This window comes from Pteropus alecto, unplaced genomic scaffold (genome assembly GCF_000325575.1).
Source record: "Pteropus alecto unplaced genomic scaffold, ASM32557v1 scaffold244, whole genome shotgun sequence".
Taxonomy (NCBI): Eukaryota; Metazoa; Chordata; class Mammalia; order Chiroptera; family Pteropodidae; genus Pteropus; species Pteropus alecto.
Window position 1 is genome coordinate 270,229 of NW_006435788.1, and position 12,009 is coordinate 282,237.

Below are 12,009 nucleotides of genomic sequence, written 5' to 3' on the forward strand. Positions count from 1 at the left end.
AAAATCAACTCTAAACACATACTGGTATTACAATAAAGTTTGATTCCCATCCACCTCTCTAACTCTAGGAGTTGAAGACAGAGATTTTAGAAAGATAAAATATTTTATTCTCTGCTGAGTTAAAAACTGGCAAAGATAAGAAAACACCTCTATTGAAAAAGGCAGAGAGAAATCTAAATTGTGAGAAATGGAAAGTGCTTAACTCATTATTAAAAAGAAAAAAATTAAAATCTAAAAGGAAGAAAAGAGAACAAAAACACATGAAAGAGAATTTAGAAAAAACAATTTATAAATTATAGTATTTTACCGCAACAATTAGTGCACGTTACCTTTCAGTTTCTAGTAGTAGACACAAATATTCTCCATGATTCTACAGTTATAATCACAATGTTTGTATTGTACATAGCTAATAGCATGAACAGTTAGAAACTCTTTAGAATGATCATTTTAATGAATGTACAACACTACACTGTGTTAATAGACAAAAGTGTGTGATAACATTCTCCTGTAATATTTGTTTTCATTATTTGTATTGGCAGTTATCTTGAACAATGGTTGGAATCAGAGGAGTTGTTCAGTAGTTCACACAGTAGATTCCCTCATTATATCTCTGCCCAAGATATTCAATGGACACATTAATATAAACACTTAATATTTCATAAAATACTTTTCTGTATGTTTTCTATCTGACCTTCAAAAAAACCTTAAAGTTCAGATAGAATAACTATTAGAATTATATCTATCTTATCAATAAATAAGCCTTAGCTTTGGGTTGTAAGAGAATTTGCCCAAAGGCACACAACAGCTAGTAAATAATAGACATGGTATTAATATGTCTTCAAAATGAGAAACCCATGCATTCCCTCTTCTTTCTCTCTCTCTCTCTCTCTCTCTCTCTCTCTCTCTCTCTCTCTCTCTCTCTTTCTCTCTCTCTCTGAATATCTGCTCCATGCAGATATTTAAGCATTAATAGGGCCCCAAGAGAAATGTACAACATGAACCATGAATCACGTCAGTCTTATGACAGATAACTATGAAAAGTCTAGTTAGAATTTTAAAAATTGGAATCCACTTGGTACTGTGTATGCATGTATAAATATTTTCTCACCTGAAGGTGGGTATCTTAGAAAGAAGAAACTATAATATTGTGGTATTCATGATTGCAAGATTCACTTCTAAATAATTGAACATCTGGAGCAATTAAAACTTTTCCTAAACACCATAAGCTCTGGAGACCATATATGGAAAAGGAATAATTACTCATCTAAATCAGCATCTAAGTTGCTTATTGACTTGATTAGGTACCTCTGTGATCTAAACAATAATTTCTAGAACAAGAAAGCCTCTGAGCTTCTGTCTCCTGGGCTGCGATTTAATAAGCAAGTCTGTAATTTCAAAACTCTCACTTGGATACTTGTTTTCTTTTACTCTAAAGTGATAAGTTGGTGGCTACCTCCCTCTACGCCACCAGATAGATATACATTTCTGCTTGAGATTAAGAAACCATATGCTAACGCACTGCACCACCTAAGACCTTGGTAGTCTGATTCCTGTCAGAGGGACATATATTCGAGGCAATACTATATCATCTTCTTTGTAGCTAAAACAGATATTCCTGACATCTTCCTGAATGGAAAGTCACAAAAAGTCAATATGAAACCTGGGACATATGTACAGTCACATATCACTTAATGATGGGGATTCGCTCTGAGAAACGCATCATTAGGCAATTTATTCATGCAAACATCATACAGTGCACTGACACAAACCTAGATGGTATAGCATACTACCCAAACAGGTTGTATTGTATAGCCTGTTGCTCCTGGACTATAAGTTTGTACCGCATGTCACTATACAAAACAACATGAAATTAGGTCAAGCACAAGAGAAACAAGACAATCAAGAATTGATAAACACAAGAGGTATCAGTCTGCTGCTGGTATAACATGGCATACCATTTTACAGCAAACTATTTTTTATAAGTAAAGAGAGTACACTAAAATGGTTAAAAGTATAGTATAGTAAATATATAAACCAGTAACATAGTCATTTAATACCAAGTATTATGTACTGTACATAATTGTACATGCTATATTTTTATATGACTGGCAGTGCAGTAGGTTTGTTTACACCAGCATCACCACAAACATATGAGTAACATGTTACACTACAACACTAAGCAATAGGAATTTTTCAGCTCCATTATAAACTTATGGACCACTGTCATAAATTTGGTCTGAAAGGTCATTATGTGATGCATGACCATATAGAAACAGAAGTTCCCTTTCCACTACTTGGGCTTCGTGAAGGTGGAGATTGTGGTGCTTATGGGCAGGCAGTACCTGTAAAGTATATGTTTATGGTCTATATCTAAACTTCTACTCAGATGCTTTTTCATATCACAGGCCTTCCCTATTCTCTTCTTCATCAGGATGCCTTCTTTTTTTTCATTATTTATTTTTTATGGTGACATTGATTAATGAAATCCAATAAATTTCAGCTGTACATTTTAACAGTAAGGCATATATATATTTACATTGTGTGTTTACCTCCCATAGTTAGATTTCTTTGTCACCACATATTTGACTGCTTTTACCCCATCTACCTCCCCACCTCTGTACTCCCCCGATCTTCTGGTAACCACTAATCTATTTTCCTTGTCCATGAGACTCTGTTTGCTTGTCCTGTTTGTTTGTTGTTTTTAGGTTTATATCCCACATATAAGTGATATCATGTGATTTTCAACTTTTTCAGTCTGGCTTATTTTGCTTAGCATGATTATCTTGAGGCCCATCCTCGTTATCGCAAATGGCAGTATTTCATCTCTTCTCATGACTGAGTAATATTCCGTTGTATATATGTACCACAGCAGGATGCCTTCTTGAGGTGTGGACCTGGGCCTTCAGGATGGAATTCCCTCGTGTAGAACTGAGTGATGGCATTTGCTATACTCTAGCTCAGAATATCTTGATTATCTAACTCTCTGAAATGCTTATTGACAACAAATATTCCTTTTTCCAACTCCAGATATACAGAATCAGAATTTAAGGGAGTAGAGTCCACTTTTACTAGGTGCCCAAAATGATTGTTCAGCACACTAACATTTAAGAATCTCTTTCAGTAGTAGCACTGACAGCCTGGGACATGTGGTACTTAATTTTTGGATGTGTTCCTTATTTTTCTAGCTCCTTTCCACAGTGCTCAGGTTTTTTAAGATGAAGCACAAGGAACCCATTAGACTAGAAGTCCTTTACTTTTGGAGCCTCTTTTCATGAATCACCTAAATACCTATGCAAATTTTGAGTCTGGTACATAATTTCATGGAGAGATGAGTGATAAAAAAAATTAAAAGTTACTTTCCTCGCCATGTGCACTGGATTTATTACTAGAGTCTTTGCCCAAGTCTTCGTTTGCTCTTCAAATTGATTGGTATGTGCTGAACCACCAAAATAGACACACAAAAAATTCTCTTTATCTCTCTCCCAATATAAGTAGTCATATTCCTGCTCATGTTCCTCTTGAAGCAGCAAGGCATGGGCTATGATGTGAGTCATTCTTGGATTTGATTCTTGCCACTTACCAGCTGTGTGGCCTTGAGGAAATATCACAGCCACTCTGAGCACCAGTAGATTCATCAGTAAAATGGAGCTAAATGTTTACCTGGATCTGTGCTTAACTAATATTGGTCTCTTTTACCTTTTCTTCTTCTCTTATGTGTATGTACTCATGGGTGTGTTTGTGGGCAGCTGGGCAGAGCAGACACATTCGGTAATATAATGGGGGTATATCACTCTGGTGATATAATGGCGGCCATATTCAAATTTCTGTTTTCATTGAAACCAGGAATTACTGAAGAATTCAAATAGAGTAAAAGCAGAAACTTGATTTGATGAGTTTGACTTAGTAAAATAAGCTATGTCCATCCTCAGAGAGGTATGAAATCTGAAAACAGTACAAAGTTCTGAGTGAAATTTGACTCTGGGCCATCTCCCTTTTCATTTTCATAGTATTCAAGGAAACCAAAATAAATTTTTTTATTTTAGTAGAAATCTCTGTAAGATGTTGCTGCACCATTAACATTTCTTCGATAAACATCTAGCAAACTGCAACTCGAACCACATATAAATAATGTGTCTTTACTCGACAGAGTCTGGGCCCCTTTAGGGCTAAAATAATAGTGTCTGGTAGAGCCATAACAAAAGCCAGGGCTGCTTGGCGGAGGCAGCCTTACACTGTTGAATGGTGGTGGAACAGCGACTGTTGCTAGCATGTTGTTTTCCAGTACTTATGGTAGAGAGAATGGGAGTGGAATAAGGCCAGGTATAAATCCTTCAGTTCTTCCCAACTGTAAGTATCCCAACTAAAAGTCTCAGAAGGCTCTAGCTTAAAAAGAGCTAAAAAGGAAAATACATACATACATACATACATACATACATACATACATACATACATACAAGGAAACACCTCTATAAGTGTCCTGGCTTTATACTAAATCACTTGTTTTTAATTTTCTTATTTTCTCTACCTGGCTATAGCATCCTGAATCTTGGTATTTGGGTTTAGGAAGGTCAGAAGAAGAAGAAAAATGGCAGCCAAATCAATTTCTGCCTTTTCTCTGAACACTTATATTTCTATGTGACTTCTTGATATATGTGTTTTATTCCATTATAGAAAATTCCCCAGAAGTAGCAAGAGTATACAGTATACGGTATAGAGTCAATAAAATTTTCTATACTATTATCCCCAAAGCTGTTTCTGAGTTGATTTTCACTTCAGTTATTTCACTTAATCCTAATATCCCAAATCCTGAATATTTTTTTGTCTAAGGATTAAAAACAACTGCCTCATATGGGGTACATGTACCTGATAGCATTTTTTCAGATAATTATACCATGTCAGTGTTGAAAATAAATAATGTAATTATGTGTGTGGGAATAAGGATCAATGATTTGTCGGACCCCTCAGAGAAGGGTTTGATATATTAGGAATGATTATGCCAAGTCAGATAATAGGCTAACAGTTATCTTTAGTGGCTCAACTCACCTGTAATTCAAACATGATAAAGTTAGAACACAGAGTGAATCACCTAGATTATCACTTTTCGTATTGGAAATAACTCTTGGCATAACTATAGAGCCATTGCTTTAGTTCAGTCAACTTTGACTTATTCATATTAAAAAAGAATGCCAGATAGTCTGAACATTTCTCTTTGCCCTTAGATTACACATGTTCAATTGCTTTTGCAATTAGATAGCTCCACAAGACATTTGTGTAGCAAATTACAAATAAGTTTTAGTTCCAAAACAAAATACTTGCTTGATGAGGCGCGCGCGCGCACGCACGCACACACACACACACACACACACACACACACACACACACACACTTATAAGAAGCTGATCTGAGATTTACTTTACTAAACATTATTCATGATATATATGTTCATGGGCTGGTAATAGATATCTTAACTATACTTGAAGTTTTGTGTTTAAAATACTTTAAAGATCCGAGAAACCTCTATACCTTACTAAAATACATATAAATAGAATAGATATAACATTTGATTTCAAGGATAAGCAAGAATATTGTGCCATAAGTAACTATTCTTCTCAGCTTAAATGAATTCTCTCCACTTCTGAAGTACAGTTTAAAATCTACCCTTCCATAAAGATTTTTTTTATCACTATAGATAGTAGTGATCTGTTCAATCTCTGAGCTCAAACAGTTCCTACTGCTTATTACATAGAGCACTGGATATGGTGCTTCATTCATTCAACAATTTGTCAGAACAACACGTGTGTTGGACAATACTCTTAGACTGCAAGGTTCTGAAAGGAATAAAGTTGAACCTTCTTTCACTGTGCCTAATCTATGGTATATGGCCCAATATACTTAACAAATAAATAAGTAAAAATTCTAACATTTGCCATTTATAGTATATAACTGTATCTACCTCTATAGTTAAAATACTTTCTGTAAAAATATTGTATTATTTTTCTCATTTATTGTATTTCTTTATCATTGTATTCTAAATACAGTCCCAATGTTGGGCTATACTCATTGCATTACTCTGGAAACATGACCGCATTACATGATTAAGTTCCCTTATGTATACAATATAATAGGCTAACTAAGAGATAGTTTTTACAGATATACAGGCTGCTATACCTCAGGAGATAAGAAACCCTTGGGAACCACTTATTTTTATATTTTCAGACACAAAATACTTGAATTGAGAATAACGTCACAGATTCATTTAAACCTGCTTCTTGTTAGCCTAAGGATGAAAAGGTGCAGTTAACCTATCTTTCCTGCTAAAGTGATGAGAATAGGTGAAGACAAGACACTCAGCTAGCTTTAGAGGAGAAGGTGAGTTTCAGAGTCATGATGTTCATATTATATAGGTATTAAAATATATTCTAAAATCAATTTCTAATAGTCCACACAAGCGCTAGAGTTTCTGCATGTTTGCAGGATGAAAGAAGAGGCCATGGGCATTCATCTTAGACGCAGGTGCATTGCCCACTCACCTTATCTAAGTACCCTAGTATCTAATTTGTCAATTAACCTATAAAAGCACCAGCCTCAAAAAATAGGACTTATAATACTAAAAATATATTTATATAGATCTTACAATTCACAAATTGTGTTCATTTAATATCTTATTAATTTGTGCAATAATCATTTGAAGTAATTATTTTTTACAGATTAAAATATGAAACTCAAAGAGACTATAATGAGTCAAATGTTACACTGTAATCTTAGAGCTGGAGTTGAAACTAAATTTTATGACTCATAGTTGAGTGCTCTTTCTGCCATTTCTGTGCTAATTGTTTCCATCATTAAAAGGTGAAATTGAGATTAAGTCTGATTTAGAAAAAAATGATATTCTAGACCTGTGCTGCCCAATACCATAGCCACAAGCCAAAGGTGGGTACTGGGCATTTGAAATATGGCTAGTTTGATTTGAGAAGTGCTGTAAGTATAAAATACATTATGAATTTAAAAGATTTGTATAAAACCTAGAAACATAAAATACTCATCAGAATTTTTATATCATTGGATGTTGAAATGACAAATTTTTGGATATATCAAGTTAAATAAACTATAGTTTTAAAATTGACTTCAACTGTTTGTTTTTACTTTTTAAAAATAGGCTTATAGAACATTTTATATTACCCACGTGACTACATCATACTTCTATTGGGCAATGCTGATCCAGACTTTACTTGTCATCGTTTTAATAGTACTGTGTGATGCATTGAAATGTTTAAAACCACCTTTTAAATTTTTAAATTGTGTTTGAATTACTAAAATAACCTGCAGTCTGAATCAGGACTGAGTCTGTATGGTAGATTATTTTAAGGGTGGTTATACAAACAACATAAAATATGTTAGCCCTAATGTAGTGAAACTTACCATTTAGTAGATGGTTGAGTAAAGTAGATACTGGTTAACATTGTTCATTTTTATGTGGATTAAGACATAATTGGTATAACATTTCTTCCTACAACACAAAAGCATAATACAGTGCATTGTAATAAGCTATTGGACAAGCACATTACAATGCCATGGACTCTTTGAGTCTACATATTAGTGACAAAATACTGCAATGTGAAAATGTACAGTTTTACACTTCATCCAAGCAGGCTCTTCTTCATCAAAGATAAGCTTTACATGATCATGTAATGCTTTCTGGCATGGAGAAGAAGCAGGAAGAAGTTTAAAAGAGAAAATGAAAATAAAGAAAAATGGTTTCAATCCTAAGAGAGAATAACCCAAAATAGTGCCTCTCAAACTTAAATATGCACACACATCATGTGGAATTCTTGCTAAAATATAGATCCTGATTCAGTTAGTGTGGCTTAGGACCTGAAGTTATGCATTTTAACAAATTTCCAAATGATGGTGTTGCTGCTAATGTGTGGACTACACAATGAGTGGCAAAGACCTAAAGCAGAGAAATGTTTGAGAAGCAAGGAATATAGATAAAAGAAACCTAGCTTGTTGAGTATAAGGCAGACAGGTACAGGATCCTGGAACAGAGCAAGGAACATGGGCAGGATGGAAGACATTTTACTCTGATAAATGAGAATTAGGGGAAATGTGGGAGAAATAGACACGTGATTACCGTGTTTCTAACACCTCAGTTTGAAAACATGCATGAAAAGAGATTAAAGGCAAAAACTGAGTATGTGAGTCTTTTTAAACATTCTTTTGATTTCTATGACTGGACTATAGTTCTGCATGCTAATTGGTAAGGGATGAAGTGAAAAGAAGACTCCAGAGTATTTCAGCAACAGGCTAAGAGCAATTGAACAATCTCCTTCTGGCACGATTCCCCTCTCACCATCCCTCAGGCTTGGAGAAGAAGAACAAACAAAAGTCATGTGTTCTGCATAATTTGGAAACCAGCTCAGAGAATAGCTATTCACTGTTATGAAACTTCTCTGTTTTAAATTGATTTGGGAAATAAGAAGGAGAGTCCTGCATTGTGGGGAACTCAAGTAACCAAAGGAAGTGTGCCTTGTCCTAATATGGCAGTAATAGATTGGAAGTAAGAAGACATGAACAGCTTCTTGAAGAACCAAAGAGAAAGATAAATCCTGGGCTGGTAGGCTGAGAAAATACTAAACCAGATGTCTAAGCAGGGCTCTGTATAGTCTCTGAGTAAACATGGAAGTCCAGAGAGGACTCTTTGAGCAGCCCAGCACTAAAAGAAAATGGTCTGATTTTTCAGAGATAAGGCTTTGGCTGACTCTAAAACAGGTAACTTCAAGCCATGTGCCATTTTTGTCCCCTCATGAGAATTATGAGTGAAAGACACGGAGTGCTACATAGAAACGTCTAATTGAAATATAAATTTCTAAGTTGTTTGTGTTGCCAAAAGGGGCAGAACTAGTAGTAGTGCATTAAGTCATGCTCAGTGACCTTGGTGAGAGAGGTAGGTTTGGCCCAGAGGATGGCCAGAGATTCAGAAGGTAAAATCAGTTTGAAGAGGGCTGTCCTACTACCAGCCAGCTTTGCTGAAGTATAAGAAGAACGTTTCCCACCTATAAATCAACTTATGATTATTTGATTAAGTTAGAACAAACGCACGAACAAAACACAGTTTCCTAAAATATTCTGAGCCACATTGTGCTACAACTTGCTTTTTTTTTTTAAGTGTGTGTGTGGGTGGGGGGAATCTATCATCAAATAAGTTTGGAAAACATCATGTGCAATAAAGTCCTCTATGCAGTCCTCAAACTTTTTGGCACCAGGGACTGGTGCTCCTATGGGAATCTGATGCCTGATTATCTGAGGTGGAGCCAAGGCAGTGGTGGTAGTGCTGGGGAGCGGCTGCGAATACAGATGAAGTTTTACTCACTGGCCTTCTGCTCACCTCCTGCTGTGAGACCCAGTTCCTAACAGGCCAGGGACCAGTATTGGTCCTGGCCTGGGAGTTGGGGACCTCTGCTCTTGGAGATTCAGACACATTCTTCACTTAAGAAACCTGTTTAACTTTGTATAACTCTAAATGTTCAAAATCATATGGTCCTGGTATATTTATTTTATGTACAGCTATTAACACATCACTGGAATTAATATTCTGCTGAACACCCTGGAAATCTAGAACCGGAAATCATAATTGTCCTTAATAATAGACACCTGCTCTATAGGAAATCCTAGAGGCAGGATCAGGCCTAGGCAAATGTATCATTAGCAAAAGCCTTTTTATGCATGTTGTTAGCTGATTTGCTTTAGAAAACCTCCCCCAAGGTCTTTAGCATTAAATTTTGTCTCTTACTCTGGAGTTAAAGGTTTTATACTTCACTAAAAGAATTTGAGCACTAAATAGAATGAAATTTATGGATCCTGAAATCTATAGGTAGACTGATGCTTAATGTTTTATCTGAGTGCTTTTTGGCGTGTCAAAGTCCCTGTACATCAATGGAGGCACAGACTTAGTGACAAGGGGATAAAATAACTTGGATTCAGTGTTTCCATACCTAAGCTGTGGGGAATTGGAGATAAACTGAGATTCTGCCTATCTAATTTGAATTTTTTTTTTCTCATCTCCACAGATCTCTCAGAGGAGAATGGGTATAAGAAATCAATCCACAGTGACAGAGTTTCTTCTTTTAGGATTAACTGACCAACCAGAGCTTCAGTTGCCCCTTTTCTGCCTCTTCTTAGGGATTTATATAGTCACTGTGGTGGGAAATCTCAGCATGATCTCAATAATCGGGTTAAGTTCTCAACTTCACACCCCCATGTATTATTTCCTCAGTAGTTTGTCTTTTTTGGATATCTGCTATTCTTCCGTTATTACCCCCAAAATGCTGGTAGGGTTTTTACGCAGAGATAAAACTATCTCTTATTCTGGATGCATGACTCAGCTGTTCTTTTTCTGTATTTTTGTCATTTCTGAGTGCTACATGTTGGCAGCAATGGCCTATGATCGCTATGTCGCCATCTGCAGCCCCCTGCTCTACAATGTCACCATGTCCTTTAAGGTCTGTAACCTGCTGGTGGCTGCTGTCTTCTCAGTAGGTTTTACTGATGCTGTGATTCATGGAGGTTGTATATTAAGGTTGACTTTCTGCAGTTCAAATGTCATTAAACATTATTTCTGTGACATTGTCCCTCTTATTAAACTTTCCTGTTCCAGCACTTATATTGATGAGCTTTTGATTCTTGTCATTGGTGGGTTTAACATGGTAACTACCAGCCTGACAGTCATCATTTCATATGCTTTTATCCTCTCCAATATCCTCCGCATCCACTCTAAAGAGGGCAGGTCCAAAGCATTCAGCACCTGCAGCTCCCACTTGACAGCTGTTCTTATATTTTATGGGTCTCTTATGGCCATGTATCTCAAACCTGCTTCTAGCAGTTCACTCACCCAGGAGAAAGTATCCTCAGTGTTTTACACCATTGTGATTCCCATGTTAAACCCCCTCATATATAGTTTGAGGAACAAGGAAGTGAAAAATGCACTGATAAAACTTTTAAGAAGAAAAATGTCTCCATAATGAATATGCTCTTTTAAGATTTATTTATGTATGCATGGTTGTATGTATGTATATATGTGTTTATGCTCTTTGTCTTTAAACATAATTTGAAGTGGTGAAATTATATATTTCTATTTCTGAATATATATCTTAAATTATGTATATGCAAACTGCTAAGTATATTTACACAATACGATTAATAAAATGCAAAACAACAGGTATGAAAATGAGAAGTAGCAAATATTTTTTAATTAAACTTTAATAAATAAATAAATAAATAAACTTTAATACTATTGCTGGGATTGAACTTCATTTTTTACCTTTATTTTCCTGAATCTAAGCAAAAAGAAAACAAAATCATAATGTACTACATAGTCATGTCAGAAAAAAAAAACACACACAAAATTATTTTGGTGAGTCAGTCCACTTATTTATCTCACTCAAAATGAGAATTTTCTTAAGAAAATTTGTGTAAGAAATATCGAAAAGTGTGATGGAAATATTTTTATTTACAATAAATGTGGAAGAATTTTTCAATTGTTTGCAATTGAAAAATTACAACAACTTTACAATAAATGTGGAAGAATTTTTCAATTGTTTCTTTAAAGCACTTTTTAAAGGCCAACATTATAACAAAGTGAGATTCATGAAGACAATCCAGCAATTAGCTAAACTTATACAGTATCAATATTTAGAATCTAGTGATCCAAGGATAAGACTTAGGACGTCTAGATGAGGAGATGATGTTCATCAAGTCTCATTTAAATATCTTGTTTTATTCTGTATGACCAAAATATGTGTAGTATTTTACAATTTTGTACTTAATTCTTCTGAGTTGATATTTTTTCCTCCAGGCTGTAAACTAAAAGTGTCTTTCATTTTCTTTTTATAAAACATTTTGAATAAAACATAATAAAAAGTTCATAGTTTTCGAGAATAAACCCATACACAATAAACCATTATAATGCACTGTACCATGATAATGAACTATATGAGGAAAGTAATGTGTTCA

General features: G+C 35.1%; 1 protein-coding gene across 1 annotated transcript; it reads left to right on the forward strand.

Moving 5' to 3' along the window:
• The first annotated feature begins 10,049 nt into the window (after nt 1–10,049).
• LOC102895235 (olfactory receptor 8D4) lies at nt 10,050–11,018 on the forward strand. Its single transcript, XM_006911508.3, has one exon. It carries the CDS (start codon nt 10,083–10,085, stop codon nt 11,016–11,018), a length of 936 nt encoding a protein of 311 aa, XP_006911570.1. The 5' UTR covers nt 10,050–10,082.
• Nucleotides 11,019–12,009: the final 991 nt, after the last annotated feature.

Excerpts from the sequence above, each read along its gene's own strand:
- LOC102895235 (XM_006911508.3), top strand. The coding sequence starts at position 10,083 with ATGGGTATAAGAAATCAATCCACAGTGACAGAGTTTCTTCTTTTAGGA.